Here is a 22,352-nt window from a genome sequence, read left to right on the forward strand (position 1 = left end):
AACCGGAAGTAGAAAATGTTGCTGTTCCTAAAATTACCACTGGAGGCTGGATTGACAAAAAGAAGCCTTTCCTATTGACTTGCATGTTAATTTGTCCCCACTGAACTGAAAATGAAGAGATGTGCAGCCTGTTTTCAGTCTTTTGAATTAGTTTCTCTTCATTTTTAATTCAATTGTTTACTCGATCATCAGGTGGAGCTTACAGAAGCTCCTACTTCGCTATTTCTCATCATATGAATTATTAAGAAGCAAACTGTCAACAGGTTTGAACATTTATCCTGCCACCCACTGGATGAAATGATCACCGTTATGCTTATGGCCTTTTAAAATACTACAGGGAATGCTGTCCAAAGCACTAAACTGTAACAATGATGTGCAGAAAATAAACGAATAGACAGATTCAACTATAAGACAAAGAATAAAACACAGCAACATCGATTCATTTCTTGGTAGAGTTAAATACTGAAAAATACTCATGATGAAGCCCATTTAAATCAGCAATCACATGAGTGAAGAGGGATTTCTGGTCCTCTGGTACGAATACCTGTTCCTGAACATGAAGAAGATCTTGGAGATTGTTCTGGAATACACTTCCTGTCTGTATGCATCTCTGAGGAGATGGATGCATACAGATGGAAAAAGAAGAGCTGCACCTCATTTCTGGATGTTCACGTCCCACAGACCTCTTCTACTCCCCCAAGTCAGGTTCTGTGGTCAAAAAATGTATTTACTTCCTACATAAACTGAAGACAGCCAGAGCACCAGCCTTTTGGTGCAACTTTGCTTTTTCTTTGTTTTAGCAATGCATTGTATTTTGCGTCCTGATTGGCGGTGGAGCCATAATGCATCTATAATTCCAAAAAAAAAAAGTCAAGGGCTTTGCAGATTTGGTCTATTTCATGTTTTTCCTGTGATATTCAGAGGTTTAGTGGGACTAGCTGTTTTTTTCTTCTTGATTTCTATCCCATCTTGCTCTAAGAATACTGCCCCCTAGTGAGCAACGTGGGAAACTGGGCAATTATTCCAATTTAGTTTTCTTCTAAAGACACTCAGCTTAGTTCACGCTCCTCCCACTGACTGGATGTGTCAGAATCCCTGTTTTGCTATTTTCAAAGTTTCCACTGAAGTCATGATCAGAAGCAATTAGTTTAAACAAAATGTTCTCACAAGAATCAGTTTGACTTACCGTAATTTTCTCTAAAATGAGCTCGCGGAAAAAGAACTCGTATTTCATTTTAAAAACTTGTTTGTTAATGTGCCAAAGGTGAAATATTATCTTATATATGTATATAGTAACTCTGAAAGGCTTAATCACTCCTGCAGGTCGGAGTGGTCTTCTGCTGGGTACTTGGCGTGCAGCGGGGCCGGTACCGGCGTTTTGATCGTAGAGAGAATTTGCGCTGTGTTTAAAGGCATCTATACCTCAGAGGATGTGCGAGTGACCGATCTGCATGTCAATAAGAGTCACATACTCATCGGTGAAGTTGATGGTTCACTGACAGATTTAAAAATATATATTTTAATGTTTTTGTTTATTTTTGATGGCCCGCAGTCTACCCACATGTTGATTGATAGACGTAAAGAGCACCTCTGATGCAGGCCCTTTAATACAATTCATTTTCCCAATATTCTCACACTGTCATGGTCACTTTTTTACCACCATGTATGTAAATGTTGTGTCATTTTATCTTCTTTCGGTTTAGCCCTTTTCTTTTTTTAAATTTGCTTCTGACAAAAGTTTCTGTAGATGTCTAATATCAGATTTTAATTTTGAGAAACTGTTTGATTCAATTAATGCCCAGATTTAAATGCTCAGACTTTTTTGTAAGTGCAGATAGTTGTTTTTCGGTTTCATAATTGTTGTGTGCATTCATGGAAGCCCATCTTCATCAGAACTGTTTCCGCCGGTGAGGAAGATTATGAGAACAGAAGATCCATTCATAAACCTGCTTTCATCCTGTAAAAGAGTTCAGATCATCAATAGTTTTTCTGGGACACACAGAAAAACATTTATTTCACTTTTTGCAGCTCCATTTACTGATGGTTGTGCATGTGATACAGTGAAAAACAGATTATTATTTTTTTACATAAAGACAAAAACACACAAATAACGAATCTATACTGTGACAATTCTAACAAACAGAACAGAACATTGAACAAAGTCTAGTGCATGAACTGAAAGCACTTAAACTGACTTTTTCCAGCGGCTCAAATGGCAGTTCAAATCGAAAGTTGAAAAAAAAAAGTTTTTTTCAAGATGAGTGTTAATCCAGACTCAGCTCAAATGAGGTCATGATGTCCCACTGCATAGTCATGTCAAAACCAGACATCTGTGGAAGGAGAAACCAGAGAAGCATACTTACAATGCGGGTCATCAAACAAAAAGGGAATGTTTCAGTTTGAACGTCTGCAGAACTTACAGCCTCCTGCCTGCGACGTTCTTGCTCTTTTTTTCGGGCCACTTCTCTTGCATTTTCTGCAGAGGACCTCGGGGTTAAAGGCTGCATTTCCACGGGAAACTTCTGCTGCTCGAGCTGCTTCAAAGCTTCTGGACGAGCTCCTGAGCAGCTCTTCTGCAGCACATCGGGCCTGTCAGCTGGTTCTTCAGCACACGGCCCCAAAAAGCTGCGATCAGAAGAGCCGAGTTACTGGAGCATAGTTCACACCCATGTTTTTGAAATGATGGCATTTTCCATCACTTCCATGGCTCCTAGAACTGGTCTGTAACAAATAATTGTGTATGTGTGTGTGTGTGTGTGCACATGAATGGGACCACATTGACAATTATTTAAGGAAAAAGAGAATCAACTCAGTAAGGTTCTTCACTGAAATTACTTTGTTTTTGTAAAGAATGTAAACTGCAGTTTAAACTGCTCAATAAAAACTACATATTTTTGATTGACATGGAAAAGAGTACATAAAGTCTTCATATGCATCTTGATTTGTCACATTTTTGGCACACTTTTTCAGATGTATTTGATTAAAAATTAAGAATCAACCAATATTTAACTCACAACATGAAATGAGAGACATTTTACACTTTGATGCATTAAATGAGCTTATTTAGTGGTTGGAAAGAAGCGTGTTTTCATTTTAATGAATGATTCCATCACATCTGATGGAATCACGGTTAAAAAAGAACAATGTTTCTTCATTCATTTCCACACTAATGGTTTCAGTTTGTTCAAAACATCTTGATTAATCAGCAACAGTTTAACAGTATTTTCAGTATAACCACCTGTTTTGTTCAGAAGTCTCCGTCTTGTCATTTTCGTCCATCAGTTTCCTCTTCAGTTGTTTCTTGCGCTCCTCCTTTTCCATCGCCGCCTTACGGAAGAGCTGGAAGGTTTCTTTGGAAGACTTGATCGCAGTTGGAGCAACTGAGATTTTCACTAGCTTCGCCCACGACTCAGCATTTTTTAGACAAATATCCTTTGGAAAGACAAATAATAATAATAAACTTTGTTTATAAAGCACTTTGCATACTTTAGTAACACAAAGCGCTTTACAAAATAAAATATCCTTTATTTTTAAAAACCAAAACAAAGACATTGGTTTTTAAAATGAATAAATGAATAAAATGTATTAAACACACACCGTAACCTTGACCCCAACAGAAATAAAAATAAATAGGAATAGAAATCTGAATTGATACTGATTTCCTGTGTGTGCAACTCTAAATTTACAATTAGACTCCTTTGGCCAACATAAAACTTTAAACTTGTGTAACACTTTCTGGAATAAGACATTTAGTTGAACAACCTTTTTAGGGATTTGAGGCAGTTCCTCTTCACCAGAGTCATGTCCTCCATCAGTCTGAGGGCCACTCATCAAAGGAGTGTCAAGAAAATCCTCAGTGTATCTGAAATCTAAAAACAGACTTCTTTTAAAGTAAAGGTTAAGATTAAGATTGAGATTTTTAAAAAGTAGGAGTTGACGTACTGCAACCCGTTTCATCTTTGGAGTGTAACGGTGTGTCTCTGAGGGGGGACAGCACTGAAACCTGTTGAAAAATAACATTTAGTTTCAACCCAGAATATCCTTCATCACCACCAACTTGCCTTTATGGGAGGAAAGGGGCTGTCTGCGGGCACAAAAGGTAGGCAAACCTGTATGGGGCATGCAGGCGACACGCACAAAATACCAAGGTTGCCTGGTGAGCCAGTAGGGTGAAATTGTTCATTCACTTTTTTTCTACGGGAATGCTGCAGACGTTAGGTCTGAACACGACGCGCAGGGGTGAGTAAGAATGAAGTGGGTGATGCGCAGGCTTGGTGTACAAACTTGTCTGTTTTTTCCCCCTCACCCAAATACTTTGCACTGCGCAAGCACATACAGTGCCTTGCTGAAGTATTCCGCCCCCTTGAACTTTTCAACCTTTTGCCATTTGGATCCAGGTCTGGACTTTGACTTGGCCACTCTAACACCTGGATATGTTTATTTGTGAACCATTCCATTGTAGAGTCTTTCTTTATGTTTTGGATCATTGTCTTGTTGGAAGACAAATCTCCGTCCCAGTCTCAGGTTTTCTGCCAGAACGATCCTGTATTTGGCTCCATCCATCTTCCCATCTATTCTAACCATCCATCCTGTCCCTGCTGGAAGAAAAGCAGGCCCAAGCCATGATGCTGCCACCACCATGTTCGGCAGTATCCAAATCCGACTTTAAACTTCTCCACAACAGTATCTCGGACCTGCCTGGTGTGTTCCTTGTTCTTCATGATGCTCTCTGCGCTTTAAACCTCTGAGACGATCACAGAGCAGGTGTGTTTATACGGAGACTTGATTACATACAGGTTGATTCTATTTATCATCATTAGTCATTTAGGTCAACATTGGATCATTCAGAAATCCTCACTGAACATCTGGAGAGAGTTTGCTGCACTGAAAGTAAAGGGGCTGAATAATTTTGCATGCCCAATATTTCAGTTTTATATTTGTTAAACAAGTTTGAAATGTCTAATAAATTTCGTTCCATTTCATGATTGTGTCCCACTTGTTGTTGATTCTTCACAAAAAAATTAAGTTTTATATCTTTGTTTGCAGCCTGAAATGTGGCAAAAGGTTGAAAAAGTTCAAGGGGGCTGAATACTTTTGCAAGGCACTGTATGCAGTTCATGTACCGTAATAAGTGCAAGCTCCGTGAGTGCAGCCTGACTGTTGGAAATTAGGAGACGAGGTGCTTAGATGGGGTTTGTGTGGGCATCCTAAAGGCAGGTACCAATCACTCAAACACCCTGTGTGTGCGGCATTCACACACAGTCAGTGAAGGGCCAGTACTTTGACCTCATTAATGACTAGAGCGCGGCGTAAGGGCACAAGTACGAGCAACACCAGTTCATAACAAGTGTGCGGAACTTACATTTGGCTTCAGAATAAATACTTCATGATACATTTACAGCACTCAACGCAATTGTATGTTTTTATTATCATGATACGAGGTTCAAAGAAACTGCAAGACACCCCGTGCACTTCTCCTAAGTGATGCAAGTGACCCAGGCTATAGACAGGGCTCAACTCACACATACCATTTTTTCCACACTATTTTTTTTTATCCTAAACTTAAAAAAAGAAAAAAGCTGTGCGCCTAATAATCCAGAGTACCTTTTGTGTGCACCATGTTCCAAAATCTGTAAAAATGTTTTTGTGACTTTGGGAAGCGCCTGCTCGATTGACTGTAGGACCATTTCTGGCTGACGCAGGAGCGGTGAGTGCACGGATGAGCGCGCCGTCACAAACAGGGATTCTGGCAAGGACATTAGATTTCTCTGAGCACTTGTCTTGGGGTTCTAGCTCTGTACTGTGTGGGATTTGGCATGGAGTACACTCTCCGTCCTGTGCATCGCCTGCACCTGAAGTCCAAATTAATATGTGGAATTTTTTCCATGATAGTTTGTCTTGCGATACCCATAAAAGGGATAGCCAAGCTCCTGGGAAACAATGTGGCTGGCGGTAAAGTTGAGCCACATCTCGAGGTATTGCAGTAATCCACCTTTGTACAATCTAAAACAGAAAGATCGGCAAAGCATTTCAGAGCGCAAGCTGTACCAGCCCTACAGAAAGTACGCAGAGAATTTGTCTGACAGCAATCCTGTGTCTGCTCGTTCAGGCAATGATCGTGTGACGAAGCCAAGTGCTGCAATTGAGAGTTTTTTCCCCCCACACAGGTGACAACTGCAATTGAGCACACGTCTGCTTGCCGTGCAGAGATCCAGTCAAACTTTACGCAAATGTTTTTCTAGTACGTTTGCTGCACGTGACTTGGCACAGAATTACCTCAAATCTGGCAGAAGTCCACTCCGGAATAATTTCAGGAGATGGAGCCATGGGAGACAAAAGGGCTGAAAAATCTGTTGAATATAGAAGGAATCTCATAAGTATTATAAACAGAAGCTCATAAAAAATATAATTCAAAGATGCAACAAGACAGTCTTACAAAAAATTACTGAATGTTGAAAAATAAAAACTTTCAGTCAAAACAAAAATCTGATGCATTTTTTTTAGATTATTCTAATATTCCTGTAAGCAGATTATTTGATAACTTTTTATTTTTTAGAAAATATGTTTATCTGATGACAAATAAACAAACGTGGATTTCACCAAGATAAGGATTTTCCCTGCATGGATCGTCTTTGGTGCAATTTACTCACGTTTTAAACGTACAAGAACATTCTGACATTTTTTCAATAAATAAGAATGTGAAACTAAAGAACAAAGCTTTATGAAACCCTGAAGTCTGACCTCAACTGTTTTCTACTTTACATCAAAGAAGCAGCAGAATCCATTGCAGACCTAAACTCCCACAATGCCACAGCTCTACATCAAACTGTAGTCTCCTAATGAGCTAAACACATGCAATCCATCTCCTTAAACAATTTCTTCTCTATTGATATTTAAACACCAATGATGTGAAAGCTACTTCTAAACTGGACATTCTGCAGATTACTTGCTTTTGTCATTTAAAATGTAATCCCATTACTTTACAATGGTTGTGTCTCAGAATTGTCAATCACTGCAGTTTTACTTTTAAAGCTACTTTTATTACAAATGCCTATAGAAGTAAAACATAATAATAGAAAGTGATAAAATAAAGCCTTGTAGACGAAAGGCTACAATATGATACCGTAATGATTACTTTGTCTGTCTTCTTGGCTTAAGTTAATTTACTCTATAAAGTAGAAAGCTAGTGACCCAATTCCCTCAACAAAGACCAACAATTAAAACTACAAAGGTCATTTGAAATGACATCACCTGCCCTTGCACCACAACAAAAAATAACCTTTAGCTCTTAAAACACGGGACTTCTAAAGAACACACAAAAAAACAAGTTTTGGGTCTACGTATAAAACTTATCAGGAAATTTGGCTCAATAATTTAGGTTGAAATAAACACAATAAAAACACAATAAAAGCTCAAAGTGACTGACGAAAATACAAAGTAGATTCAGTTTTGCACGAATGGAAAGTTGGGATTACCTGCAGGAGACAGAATCAGGTGGTCATACTTGTCTACATTGGGGCATAATGGGCTGCACTCTTCTGCTCCAGTGGTCTGATTGGAAGAAAGAGCCTGAGATGTTCCTTCTGAAGCTTTCATTGAGTCCTTGGTCTGGGTTTTCAAACTACTGGTTTCACAGATGGCCTATATTATCAGAAGGTACAACTTTTTTAAAGATTTCCCCAAACAGGAAGTTTCTGAAACACTTACACCAAATGGAAAATGTATTTATATTTACCCTCGGAGTCACTTTTTTGTGGGACCCTTTGAAACTTTGCTTCTTTGGTTTTGGGCCTGAAAATACAAAGAGATTTCATTGTGAATCCAATTAGAGCATCAAAATAGAGGGAAAAAAAGAGCAAAGAGTAGGAAGAAAGCAAGGATCAACATGTCAAAAAGTTATTCATTTAAAAAAAATGCACCTTTAAAAAACTGAACAATTTCTGACAAATATTAAAGATGCTTTAACAATCAGAAAATAAACTATAGATCATATTTCTATAATAACGAAGAGCTCTATGTTGATTTAAAAAAACTAGTGTTGTTTATAGATCTAATCGTATTAGTGATGGGGATTTGGACTTGAGTAGCACGTAAAGAGACTTGAGATTGTTGACCAAGGTCTGTGTCTTTTGAATTTTGTTCATTTGCTTATATATTTTTTTACTCATATTCATGTAGTTGTTTAAAAGTAGTGAAGTATTAATTTGGGACAATAAAATTCTTATTGTAAATATGAATCTTAAGACCTGAGACTTAACTTAAAAAGCAAAAGGAACGTGTCTGAATTGCATCCAAACACATCCACCTCAGATTTATTACATTAGAGAGCTCACATGAATGTAAACAAATACAACACCTGAATGAGCCACATAGAGGGTGCAACATTTTATTAGTGCTCGAAAACAACATTTTTATTAAAGGACCTATTCATGGGAAGAGGCCCACACCTGAACAGAGGTGGAGCAAGAGAGTTAGTGAAGAACCTCCTCCACGCTCTGGGGCATAGAGGCCAAGGCCCTGAAAAGGCAGTAAGGAAGGACCGAGCCAGTGTCCCAGGAACCACAGCACAACGGCAACAACAACTACCTCCACTACCACCACCGGTCAAAGACTTGGATCCGGCAGCACCAGCACCACAACCACCTCCATCTAAGGACTCAGCTGCACCAGCATCACAACAACCACCGCCAGCTAAGGACCCAATCGCAGAACCACAACAACAACCACCAGATTTGGCCCCAGAAATACCACCATCTGACCAGCTCTGGGCGCCCCCTGCTACATCTACTCCCAGTGAAGACTCACTTTCCTTTTCATCCCCCCCACTTTCACCCATGGCCCTACCTAGCCATTTTGATAGCCTGATTAAGTCAGGAATTAAGATGGCTCCCCTAACACCTGTGAGCCTCACACCACACAGGAGCTCTCCTACCCCTCCAGCGCCCCCTCCACATCCTTCACCCAAAGTCCCTCCAACACGGCCTTCATCCAAACCCCCTCCAACACGCCCCCTCCGTCGTTCACCCAAATCCCGTCCAGCTCCCGCTCCTCCTGGTCCATCACCCAAACTACCCTCAACTCGACCTCCCCTGCGCGCCTCTAGACGTGCTATCCCCCAGAGCTAGGATGAAACGGGCCCCCAGTGTCCTAGGAAAGGTTATGTCAAACTGGGGCCCTGTGATGAACAGCTTCCTTCTGGTGCTATACCTGTAGTTGCACCACGTAGAATGCAAAAAAGGGCAGTTAGACTGTCCAATCACAGAAATCTAGTTGATATCCCTTGCAAGAAGGTTTTGACCAGTCCCAAGGAAACTAATCTTAAACTTGCTGCACTCAATGTCAGATCTTTATGCAACAAATCATTTTTAATCAATAATCTTATCTCTTCTTTTAATCTTGATTTTATGTTTTTAACTGAAACATGGCTTGACAAAAACACAGGAAACATAGTTCTAGTTGAATCAACTCCCCCAAACTACAAACATGAATCGGAAATACGAGAAAATAAAAAGGGTGGAGGCGTTTCTGCACTGTTTAGAGATAATATAGCAACCCACAGACTATCATTTGGTGTGTTTTCATCATTTGAGTATGTGTCCTTTAAGATTGAGTTAAAACAAACTCCTCCCTTACTCTGCATAGTTATGTACAAACCTCCTCAGCACAGCCAAAGTTTCATTGATGATTTCACTGAAATGCTCTCAGTTGTGTGCACAGACTTTGATGGTCTAGTCATTACAGGTGATTTTAATGTTCATGTTGACAATGTCAATGACAAAAATGCAAAAGAGCTCAATGGTGTCCTTGAAACCTTTGATCTAATTCAGCATGTGAGTTGCCCCACCCACAGCAGAGGGCACACTCTGGACCTGCTCATCACAAGGGGGGTTATTATTTACAATGTCAGTGTGGTTGATGTCGCCCTCTCTGATCATTTCTGTGTATTCTTTGACCTGTCTGTTGCTCCCAAACCACCGCCTGGCCTTGCAGTTGTCCAGGGGAGACAAATAAATGAGAGCACTAGGGCACAGTTTGTAGAAATGATAAACCCTGAAAACGTCTCTGGTGCCAATGTTGATGAAATGCTGAATGCTGTTACTTCTAGCATCTTGAATGTTCTGGATGCCATTGCCCCTATGAAGGTTAAATTGAGAAAACATAGACAGAAAGCTCCCTGGAGGAACGATGATCTAGTCAGGGCACAGAAACAACAGTGCCGCAGAGCTAAACGACAGTGGCGTAAGTCAAAACTCCAGGTTCATTATGAAGTTGCAGCAGCAACTCTCGTGTCCTGTTCACAACAGTTAACAGATTAACTAACCCTCCAACCCAGCTACCAATAGAACTAGTTTGCACACCTAAATGTAATGAGTTTGCTGTATTTTTTAATGACAAGGTTCAGGGCATTAAAAAAGCCATCAACTCCACAACACATATAACTATCGAACGGCCACCTACTCACTCTAAGCTGACTCACTTTGTACCTGTCACTGACCAAACTGTCCAAAAGACCATCACCCGTCTGAGCTTGTCTACATGCTGCCTTGATGTGTTACCCACTAGATTTCTAAAGTCTGTCCTGAACAGTGTGTTGCCATCAATTACTCAAATAGTTAACATGTCTCTTCAATCTGGAATATTTCCAGAGGCCTTAAAAACTGCAGTCATTAAACCTCTCTTGAAGAAGAGCGGTCTTGATCCCACTGTACTGAATAATTACAGACCTATCTCTAATCTGCCATTTTTAGGAAAAGTCCTTGAAAAAGTTGTCTACCAACAGCTCACTGATTTTCTCTTATTAAACAATTCATTTGATGTTTTCCAGTCAGGTTTTAGACCCCATCATAGCACAGAAACTGCTCTTATCAAGGTAACCAACGACATCCGCCTGAACACTGATGATGGCAAAGTCTCTGTCTTAATCCTGCTAGACCTGAGTGCTGCCTTTGATACTGTTGATCATGGGATCCTTTTGCACAGACTCCAAGACTGGGTTGGCATCTCTGGATCTGCCCTAAGTTGGCTCAAGTCTTATCTAGAAGACAGGAAATATTTTGTTGAAATTGGGAGTTGTGTCTCAGACTACATGGCCTTGACTTGCGGTGTGCCCCAGGGATCGATCCTGGGACCCCCTCTGTTCAACCTCTACATGCTGCCACTAGGGCAGTTAATACGCAGTAATAACATATCTTATCACAACTATGCAGATGATACTCAGATCTATGTGTCACTGACAACAGGTGAATATGGGCCGGTGGATTCACTCAGCCACTGCCTCCAACAGATCAGTGCGTGGATGCAGAACAACTTTCTACAGCTAAACTCAAACAAGACTGAAGTTATTATTTTTGGCCCACAGAAACAAAGAGAAAGAGTCAGTAGCTACCTTCATTCTCTGTCTCTTAAACCCTCAAATCAAGTCAGAAACCTAGGGGTAATCATGGACTCTGACCTGAACTTTAACAGCCATATCAAGTCAGTAACATCAGCGGCATTTTACCATCTGAAAAACATTGTCAAAATCAAAAACATAGTGTCAAAACCAGACCTGGAGATACTTATTCATGCATTTGTCTCCAGTAGGTTAGACTACTGTAACGGCCTGCTCACCGGCCTCTCCAAACGAGCTGTAAAACAGCTTCAGTACATCCAGAATGCTGCTGCTCGAGTCCTGACCAGAACCAGGAAGTATGATCACATTAGTCCTGTGCTCAGGTCTTTGCACTGGCTCCCTGTACCTCAAAGAATAGACTTCAAAGCAGCTCTGCTTGTGTACAAGTCTCTCCATGGCCGAGCACCAAAGTACATCTCTGACATGTTAGTGCCATATGAACCATCTCGTACTCTGAGGACCTCAGGGGCCGGCCTCCTGTTGATTCCCAGAGTCAGAACTAAACAAGGGGAATCAGCGTTTCAATATTCTGCAGCTAAAATCTGGAACAGCCTCCCTGAAGTCGTAAGACAGGCCTCTTCTGTGTTCATGTTCAAATCTAGACTTAAAACATTTCTGTTCAGCCGTGTATATGACTGAAAGGTCCTATCTGCACTTTTCTTTCCTTTCCTTCCTTTATTTTTAAATCATTTTTCAAATTTTTTCTTTTCTTTTAAAGTAAATTTTACGTTGATTTCAATGATGTATTGTGATTTTAATGCATTTTTCTGTTTTGTGAAGCACCTTGAATTACTTTGTGTACGAATTGTGCTATACAAATAAACTTGCCTTGCCTTGCCTTATTATGCGTCCATTCAAATAAAGAAATTGCAATGTAGCAGAAAAACAGCAGCAGTCAGGAGGAAAAAAGGAAGAACCAGGAGCTGACCTGAATCAGAGTAACTGCTGTCAGAAGAACTTGAACTTGTGCTGCTACTGCACGTGCTGCAGCCGAGACTGGAACTGGATGAAGACCGGCTGCTGTCAGTGAGCCATGGAAGGTCGTCAGAGTCAGAACACGCCACAACGTTGGCTGCAAACAAAGACAAAACAAACTGTCAAAAAGGTGTTACCATAACAACCCAAAATTCAAGCCATCTTACCTGATTTTCTGCTGATGGATAGAGGTTCACTGCTGGCAGATACTGACTTACTGACATGGTTCTGTATTTGTACTCCTTTGGGCTTACGTTGTTTACCTAAAGTGGGATCCAAGCAGGTTGTGTGTCGACATGTTTTTTTTGTTTCAAAAATGAGAAAAAAAAAATCAAATAATTTCAGAAAACAGAAACAGAAGTAGAGCTCACTTAATGAGACAAATCTGTCCTTGCTGTTTCCACTCTTGCCTCGCTTCTTCAGACACTCTGCAACAAACCTCTGCAGGACTGTGAGTGTGGAGGGCTTCACCATGTCAAAGTCAATCACAACATCTTCTAGATTGGACTCCTGCAAATAGGACTCTCTGCTTTTGATGATGTTCAACAACTCGCCCAGTTTATCACCAGGCAGCATGTTGATGTCAGACTTCAGCTGCTTCTTCTCCTGGTAGGTCACTGGTTTGGATGAGATCTCATTCTCACTTTTTAGAGGGACTCCAAAAGAGGTTTTCCCTCCAAGTCTAGATGTAGAGAACACGATCTTATTTCATACTAAACACAAATCCTTCCAAGATTTAAAGCATGGAATGGAGGGAAAACTTACAAAGACAAGGTTTTGCTGGCGGTGGATTTTTCTACACCGGTTTTAGATTTTATACATTTCCTTTTTAGTTGAGCAGCATTTTTTCCTTTCAGTCTTTTTTCCTTTTTTTGCTTCTCCTTTGTTTTCATCAGGGGCTCCTGGGTCAGTCTGGCAAGCTGAGTGCCGACAGCTTTCAACTGAAAATAGAAAGTTGTTCCATTTCCCTGAACAGTTCTATGAAAAACTAAATGTGGCCTGTATGTGAGTACTAACCCGCTCTTCTAGATGAGCCAGCTGCGTGTTGACTTCCTTAGATGAGCTCTCCTGCTCTGAAGGACCTTCAGTCTCAGAACTTGCTGAAGTTGACAGACTTCCGACTCTGTCGGCTTTCCCAGTGTCACCTGGCTGACGAGACACAGGGCAACCTTCTGGTTCTTGGCTCATTTTCATGTAGCGGGCCTCAAACACTTCCTGTTTCAACAAAGATACGGCTCAATTACTATTTATTGATCATTATCGGCTTATTGGTTTCTCCTGGCTCCTTCCGGACTCAAGCTTCATAAGCAATCTATTTGAGAGGATCTGATCCAACACTTTAAATAGCAGATGTTACCTGTTGGTAGCACATTTGCATTTAATATTTAGATATTCAAAGTACAAAATAATAAAACTATGACTATTTTGTATGTATAATATATTTGGGCATGCCATCCAAAAAAAAACAACACATAAACAAAAATATTCTATGATAAACACAGAACAAAAAAGGTCTTTAGAAGCTGCTCTTTAGCATCAAAACAGCTCTTTTTAAAGTTTCTTTTTAACAATATTTAGGTGCAGCTTGAATTTTATTAGCTAAATTATCATGACAGAATTTAGTGGACTTTAAAGTTCCAAGGTTTGGGTCTAGATATAATTAAAGTCCAGTTATGTTGGGAAAGGACTTCCAAGTGTAAAAAAAAAGGGGGGGGGGGGAATTCTTGACTTTGTTGAATGAACAGGTCAAAGATTTAATCAAGATCTGTCAGAAACACCAGTACAAGTAAAAAAAAAAAAAAACACATTCGACAGAACAAGTCAAATCAAACAAAAAGAGAAACCGTGCCTGAAGCTTTCTTGCCATGTACACCACCCCATGTGATGGAGGATTATATCTGTAGCAGTTGGAGAACATGAGTCGGACGTCAGCTGCAAATTCTGTTGCATTTGTATACTCCTGATGGTCCATTTTTTTCTAGGGAAAGAACATGTGAGGAAGACATCTGCAGAAACAAAAGTCTGTGGGTTATTATTAATGAGCACGATAAACGCTGGTTTACCTTGATGGTGCTCAGGTCCATAGGCTGCTTGATAATGTCATGGTAGTCTTGTAAACCCAAAGCAATTGCGTCCACTGGTGTATAAAAAGGCCATGCGTATGCACAGTGCCTCTTCGAAAGCATCTCTTTAAGAATGTTGTTGCAGTCTCTCAGCTTCTCGGTCAGTCTGACTCTTTTGTCCTCAAACATGTCCAAGTTTTTCTTTGGAGGCTTGACGGGCCTTCCACTGCCTGTCCTGGAGATCAGTGGTATAGAAGCTGAATGTTCTTCAGCAGCAAATTCATCTCCTCTGGAGAGGGTGGCAGTCACAGGGGTCCCCGATACCATTTTCTTCTTTAAACATTTTTTGATCTGAAGGAAATTTCCAAAATATGAAAAACAAAGTTGAGCGGGGAGTTGCTACGTTTTTTTTTTTCCCCAGAAAAGATTTGTCTTGGTGGTGCAAGAAGTGATCGTCAGACAAGTCAGGTCAGGTTAAAACAATGAAAAGTATCTTATGGCTGGCGTTTGAACATTTACTGTAAATTCCCCCAAAAACATTTATGGTTAATCATAAGTAGATTTTTCTCTTTAGCCTTTACATAATAAACTCCCAAAAGAATGAATGACCCATCTAACAAACGCTGCTAGAAAAAGCCCCCAGCCTCACCGAAGAAACTTTCATCAAATAGTGAATTGATAGAACTAACTGTGTTCCAACAGTGCATTATGAGACAACTATATCCAAAACAAACATTTTGGCAAATTTGGCTACTTCTTGTCTGCCTTTTTATGTCTAAAACCCTGTAACCTTGCAGAGAAAACTTAAAGAATCCACAGTAAGCATTCCTAAAAAGCTTTAATGCTTACATTTAATGTTGAATCCGTTTGTGCACAGAGGCGAGTGGGAGTGTTAAGATGAACCCCATTGGAAAGGACTGTAGCCTCCTGAAGAGCAATCTCTGACACAACGGGTCTCTGTTTTACAGGCTCTGCAATAAAAGAGACAACAAATAAATAAATAAATGAATGAATAACTACATAAATATACTTGAAAACTCTCCTTTGAAAAACCAATAAACCTTCTTTTTCAGGCTCATCTTTGGGGAGAGTTGCAATGACTTCTTCCTTGGGCATTTGGGAGACTTTTTGCAAGAAAATCTTTTCCAGGGTCTGGGCCATAAAAACAATGTCATCTCCAGGCTGCAAAAGAACAGATTAAAATGCAATTATCCTTAATCGCTATATAACAATTTAAAATCCTTATATTCTTAAAAGGAATTTGTTGGAATGCATCCTATTTATAAGGCAGTATATCCTCACAGCTAAAACTTTGCTTTTATCAGTCATACAATAATTAAACGGTCAGAAATTCTCAATGGCAGACTGCAATACAAACGTTCAGATGTGCAGCACAGGGAATAATATTCAAACAAAGTGTATTGACCCTAAAGGGCATATGAGATGGTCCTACCCGGTTGTACACATAACAATTGTTGAACATGGTGCTGATGTCTTTTATGCATTCATTTGCTTCCCAGTAATATCTATTTTTCAGCCGCTGCATTACTGTGCCCAGATCCATTGGATGTTTGATGAGTTTATAATAATCCTGAAAAACAGTCAAAGGTTTTTAGTTCTGAATTATAAAGAAGTGCACAAATTGGTTTCTGTCATTCAAGGACAAAAAAGTAAGGTTGCAAAATCAATGAAAATAGAATTGAATGTGAAAAATATGCAGTTTTATCACTTACAGGGATGCACAGCGCCACTGCATCAACTGGCTGCCGAAAAGGCCAGGAATACTGATGCCTCCATAAAGCTTTGATCACCACTCTCTCCAGATATAGCAGCTGATTGGTTACACGACCAGGCCTCTGGGGATGTGTAACTTCGGGTGGAGGTGGGTTTTTTCCACTCACAGTCGAACAGACATTCACATCAGACATCCTGAGAAACACTGCATGGAGAACATTTTGCTGAACCTTCACCCCAAATGAACTTGTGTGAGGAAGATGGCAAAGGAACAGCATTGAAAAAAAGGATTTGATCAGGCACAGTCAAAAAAGGTTTTCTTCAGTTCACTTTACGAGTATTTGTAAAGCTTTTGCTTTACAAATATCTGTTAAAGGGCCTGTATCATGCTACTCTTAAGGCTTTTCTAGTACTCAATATCCATATATATGATAATTTATTACCTTTAGCACACAAAATAATTATTTGTTTTAATTAAATATTAGATATTTTCCTAAACTTTTTTTTCCAATCCGGAAGTAAGACGACTCAATCTCTGAGACACCGCCTTTCGCTCCGTGTGGGTGACACCCATTTCACGAGGTCAACCTAGATTCCGTTTTGGCAGCGTGTCTGCATCTCCACCACGAAAACAAACAACGTCCAAACTTTGGAATGAACATGACAACCTGAAGCAAACCTTACTTGACAAATGAAAGTACAAAAACAACACTGCTTCAATCATTATCTTGCGTTACAAACAGCCGGATGATAAAAATAAGACATCAAAAGTAATTGAAATCAAAGAAAAAGTACTGATCATGTGAAAAAGAGGTAAGAAGACAAAGCTAAAGCTAAAGTCCCACTCCAATCATCTTTTGATCTACTGTAAAAGCGTTATCTGTGGTCTCTTAAGTATGAATAGTTCATCTTTAGCCCAAATAAAAAAATCACCTGTCGTTTTCTTGGATTGCTGAAGAGCGGCAGAACTTCACCTCTGAGTTGTGGGTGGGACTGTTGACACATTTTGGCCTGATTTCCCAACATCCCTTTGTTTACACTACCCCCCACTATCTTAGAACCCCTCACACACCTAGGCTAACATTAGTGGTGCAACAAAAATAGCGGGTAATATCAGAGCTATCCAGCCATAAAGTTTTGAGCCACATAATCAGCTTAAACGAACAAAAAAAAAAGTACTTGGATTCATTTATCTGCAAGGAGATGCATCGGAATGGAGCGGAGAAGGACTGATAATGATCTACTAAACTAGGATTCTTTTTTTTTTTGCAAGATTAACATTGAGAAAAATGTCTATTTTTGCTTCTGACAATGTTTCACAACTCATACTTAAGTCTATTTCTTGAATATTGAAGCTCACTAAAGATGCTAGTCAATGCTTTGGTCTGCAAGACTAAAGAGGATAACAGTAAACAGAGCAACATATACTAACCAAAAAGCTAAAAAACAAAACAAAAAAAAACCCGACTAATTCTGCTATAGAAAAAAATGATTTTATTTAAAATGTCAAAATGCTTCAGAAAAAGTACATTTAACTAAAAATGGAAAAACAAAATGACCACAAAATTATAAATATAGCTAAAGTTAATACTTTGATTTGGTTGAACAATAAATAAACAAATAAATATAGAGACACATGATTTGATTAAAGTGCATACGAATTTGCTCAGTTGTTCAAAGACAATAAAATACAATCTCGTTTGTTGAAAGTTGCTCCGAAGTTGTAACTTAAAAGTAATTTGAAACAATAGAAGTTGTCAAAGTTGCTTAGAATTTGAAAAACTATTTCAAAAAGTGAGCAAAACGGATGTACAATTTAGCAAAAATCAAACGTTGGAAATAGCTGAAAGTATACAGATGGTTTTGTGTTCCGAAAAATCAGCATTGGTATTCATTATCCTCGTGATGTTTACATCCGACACGAAGAGCCGCGGAACCTCCTTTACACACCAATTAGCTAACTACAGCTAACCTCAGTAAACTGCGTCACCATAATCAGGTAAGTCAGTGCAGCAGCGGGAAGGTAACAGCAGCAAAGCCAGAATCACCATTTGTGATGACGCCAATGGCTAGAATGCGAATTAAACATGGTTTGAGGAAAGTTTCAAATGCTTAACAAGACCCATCACAATTTCAGCTAGTTATGGCTTTTTGCGATAAGTAATTTCAGATATTCTTAAAGAAGAAAAAACAAGAAAGTTGTTCAGTTTTATTATGTCAATAGTGTTTTAAATAATATGAATTATAACTTTTTAATTTCTTAGCGGGGCGCCATCTTTGGTCCTTCAAAAAAAAAGCTAATTTAGCTAACGCTAGTGTCAGGGCTCGTCACCCAGAATAAAAACTAGCTAGAAAAACCCCCAAATTAAAACAAGTGTTATTAATTATTCTCAAATTTAAGTATTGAATCAATATAGTTATGTGAAAGAATTGGCATCACTTTACCGTGTAACTTTCCCAAATAGCACCGGTTCGGGAGTTGAAATCATGGGTAACGGAGGTTTCAACGGCGACCACCTTCCAGTTAAACCTCTTTCCTGGAGGCGCGCGGGCAGTTCTGTCAGTCCCTGTCCGCCGTTTATTTCCTGTCCGCAGGGGAACGGGAGTACAAAAAAAAAAATCATTTTACACAGTAAAACATCCCCGATCTAGTTTTGTGTATTATTCTGGAACACCTTGATGAAGCTTGATTGTTCGCAGTAAAAGGCGGTACCCAGAGGTTTTTCCATAGAACATCGTCCAAAATGAACCTAAATACAGTCTGGTTTCATGTTTAAAATTTCAGTTTGGAAAAAGGCTTTCCATTTGGACTTATTTTCAAACTTTCACATTTATCCTCATCCAAAATAATTAGCCTAGAAGTGTTTTTTTTAAGTATAGCAAGTATTATAAACCATGTCTTTGTTGTGTAGGAAGTATAATAACTTTATACTTTTCAGACTAAACTGTAACATTTTTAATTTACAATATAATATTTAAAAAGCATAGGCTAAGTATATTTGTAGTACACTTAGAGGGTAACTAAACAGTAGATCAACGTTTTGTTTATTTACTTGTACACATGGGGCTTTAGAAATAATGACTTGTGGTCCTTGCCAATCTTTTTGAAAATTTAAAATAAACTGATTCCTGAAATTATAGTCTATAACCGCCTGTGTGCTGCCCCCTAGAGGCTGAAACGATGTGGACACCTTTTGGTGAAGGTACATTCTGAATGTCCCTAGAAATGCATCATTTTCTGAAGTGTATTTTAACAAATCACAAAAAAGATCTGCTTCGTCAGTAGTTATTTTACTTTTTTGTGGTTATGCTGAGAGCTTTTTCATCAAAAGAAAAATAAATCTCCAATCCCTTCTACATACCTTCTCACCAGTTCAAATCTAACTTCATTTTATCAGTCATTTTTTGTGTGTAAGAATAATCATCTTAAACACACAAAGCATACCCTTCATTATTTTCTTTGAAAGAATGTAGTATTGCATGCAAGCATGCTACACTAGAAAACCTTTTAGGTTCTAAGAATATTCACTTAAGGTTTTTGTTGTTGCTTTGCTCCGTGTTTGAGACGTGTAAGTAATAAACAAATAAGTAAATGAAAGTAAAATGGATTTTTTTACCTGAAGTCGGTGAGGAAAAAAGTTAAGTGTCTTTTTTCTTTAAATTTACACTTAGAACTTAAAATTTGCAACTCTGGCATCGACTGAAGCACATCAGTCTCTCCGCTCACTGTTGTGGAAGTAGCCAGCCATCTTTATACATTTGTTTATTTTTCATAAATGAGCAAAAAAAATAAAAAAATAAACAGATTCCCCAGTTTATTAAAGGCACTCTAACTCATCATTTTCAGAGATTTTGTTTGGGTTAAAAAAAAAAAAAGACAGGATATAAAGTGGTGGACAAAATTGTTGGTACCCCTCAGTTAAAAAAAGAAAGTCCACAATGTTCACTGAAATGACCTGAAACGTTCAAAAGTAACAATAAATTAAAATTGAGAGAAAATCAAATAATCAAAATCAGCCATTACTTTTGAGTTGTTGATTAACAGAATTATTTAAAAAAACAAACTAATGAAATAGGGCTGGACAAAAATGATGGGACCTCCATAAGAGACTGAGACCTAATTGCCCAGGCGGTCATGATGAACTCAGGTATGTCCTTTAATTGACATCACAGCTGTTTTCCAACCCATAATCAGTCAGTCTGCCTATTTAATGGGAGTCAAATAGTCACATTGCTGTTTGGTGAAAAGGTGTGTACCAAACTGAACATGGACATCAGAAAGTGAAGGAGAGAATTTCTGCATCTGCACAGGTTGTCTTGAAGTTGTTCAAGGTAAAATAAATCTCCAGATTATCAAGGCATTCTGTATAGAAATGTGCTGCCTAGTGTCAGAAAACTTGGTCTCAGCTGCAGGTCATGGGTCTTCCAACAGGACAACGATCCAAAACACACGGCCAAAAACCCCCAAGAATGGCTGAGAGAAAAGCATTGGACTATTCTGAAGTGGCCTTCTATGAGCCCAGATCTGAATCCCATTGAACATCTGTGGAAGGAGATGAAACATGCCATTTGGAGAAGACACCCATCAAACCTGAGACAACTGGAGCAGTTTGCTCATTAGGAGAGGGCCAAAATATCTGTGGACAGGTGCAGAAGGCTCAGAAACCGTTCAATTGTAGTGATTGCCTCAAAAGGTTGCGCAACAAAATGTTAGGTTATGGGTACCATCATTTTTGTACAGCCCTATTTTATTAGTTTTTAAAAAAAAAATAATTCTGTTAACCAACAACTCAAAATTTAAATTTCAATTTATTCTTACTTTGAACATTTCAAGTCATTTCAGTGAGCATTGTGGACTTTCTTTCTTTAACTGAGGGGTACCAACAACTTTGTCCACCATTGTACATTTTTTGATTAAAAGACAAAGCCATACAAAGTTTAGTTAATAAACATAATTGTAAATTGAAACATTGATATATTTTTTTAAACCAAATACTGGTTGGGTGGGTGTATGGTCTGGACTGTTTTCACAATAAAAGCAGTACCATAATGGTACTCTAATGATATCCTGTTGCAACAGTCATTATCATGCTCAAATATAGTTGTTTGATATTTTTGTCTTTGGGTCTTTTTCATTTTTTCCTTCATGTTTTGAAAGTGTAATATAGACTTAAGAAGCTTTTTCTTGTTCTTTGAAGCCTATTGTGATCTTTGTCCAAAGATAAGTCGATTTGAAGACTATTGTTACTTAAAATGGTCATAATTTTTTATTTTATCTTTCATATTTCTGTTGTCCCCACCATAGTAATCTTTTCAGAAAAATACATTTATGCTTACTAATTTATGTGCTCCCTTTGACTTATCGGCCAAACAATCCTTCACTCCTTGTTTGCAATGTACCAACATCTTCACATGGTATTATTCTTTTATAAGAAAAGATCAATAAAACAAAACTTCACTTCAAACTCAAGGAAAACAGGATTCTAGATGTGAAGAAAAAAGCGGTACAACATAAAATAGTAAACATAAAAATGAAATCATCTTTGACTGAAAATGACAGAGCTTTCCAATTGTTAATAATTTATTTTGGAAAATGCTGGCGTGACATGCGAATTGTTAGAACTGTGAGGGACAATCAGCTCATTGCAAATGTTCAATAGAAAGATTCTCAAGTTAATTTAAAAAGCATTCATAGTGCTTTTTTGTCCAAGAAACATAAACAAATCTCTCAAATGTGATATATGGATTTCTTTTATTGTTTTGCTAGATTACCTTTTTTTTTTACAATACAGAAAAAAAGCACAAAAATACTAAGTTGATGGATACTGTAACTGTAATTTAAAATGAGTACATGTAGCTTGACCCTCGTCTGCAGGGTTTTTCAAGGTCCTGTACAGGCAAGATCAAATCTTAGCTGAAAATATACTCAGGAGTGTTTCCTGTCCTCTTTAGACCTCTCTGTGTACCTTTGAGCAAAGGTTTTGACCTTTGCTGCCCCAGTGGAGTTGATAAGTGGCTCCAGGAGGATGTTGGTCTGGGCTGCTCTCAGGTATGAATGTGGGAACTTGGAAAAATAGAGCCAGCTCTGAACTAACCTATCCTGCATAAATAAAGGTAAATAAAAACGAATGTAAGACTGCAGGAAGAGTCGAGCATCATCACTAAATCTTGCAGGGTCATGTCTTCAG

General features: G+C 38.7%; 1 protein-coding gene across 1 annotated transcript; it reads right to left on the reverse strand.

The window, feature by feature from the left end:
- Positions 1-1,964: 1,964 nt before the first annotated feature.
- LOC101155101 (bromodomain-containing protein 3) lies at positions 1,965-19,269 on the reverse strand. The gene is made up of 21 exons (XM_004068256.4): positions 19,218-19,269; positions 18,610-18,749; positions 16,164-16,369; positions 15,884-16,021; positions 15,492-15,612; positions 15,280-15,401; positions 14,431-14,781; positions 14,217-14,345; positions 13,385-13,582; positions 13,133-13,308; positions 12,739-13,049; positions 12,535-12,630; positions 12,321-12,464; positions 7,736-7,791; positions 7,476-7,641; positions 6,277-6,350; positions 3,943-4,003; positions 3,763-3,869; positions 3,239-3,432; positions 2,421-2,625; positions 1,965-2,330 (listed from the first exon to the last, which is right to left on the reverse strand). The coding sequence occupies exons 3-21, from the start codon at positions 16,356-16,358 to the stop codon at positions 2,265-2,267; spliced, it is 2,910 nt and encodes a 969-aa protein (XP_004068304.1). The 5' UTR covers positions 16,359-16,369; positions 18,610-18,749; positions 19,218-19,269; the 3' UTR covers positions 1,965-2,264.
- Between the last annotated feature and the right edge of the window lie 3,083 nt (positions 19,270-22,352).

The sequence above is a fragment of the Oryzias latipes genome, chromosome 4 (genome assembly GCF_002234675.1).
Source record: "Oryzias latipes chromosome 4, ASM223467v1".
Taxonomy (NCBI): Eukaryota; Metazoa; Chordata; class Actinopteri; order Beloniformes; family Adrianichthyidae; genus Oryzias; species Oryzias latipes.

What these genes read in the sequence shown, in the direction of transcription:
- LOC101155101 (XM_004068256.4), bottom strand. Translation starts at nt 16,358, where the DNA reads ATGTCTGATGTGAATGTCTGTTCGACTGTGAGTGGAAAAAACCCACCT. An exon ending in TGGCTCATCTAGAAGAGCGG is followed by an intron (nt 13,309 to 13,384) that starts GTTAGTACTCAC and finishes TTCTATTTTCAG; the next exon opens with TTGAAAGCTGTCGGCACTCA. An exon ending in TGCCTCAAATCCCTAAAAAG is followed by an intron (nt 3,433 to 3,762) that starts GTTGTTCAACTA and finishes GTCTTTCCAAAG; the next exon opens with GATATTTGTCTAAAAAATGC.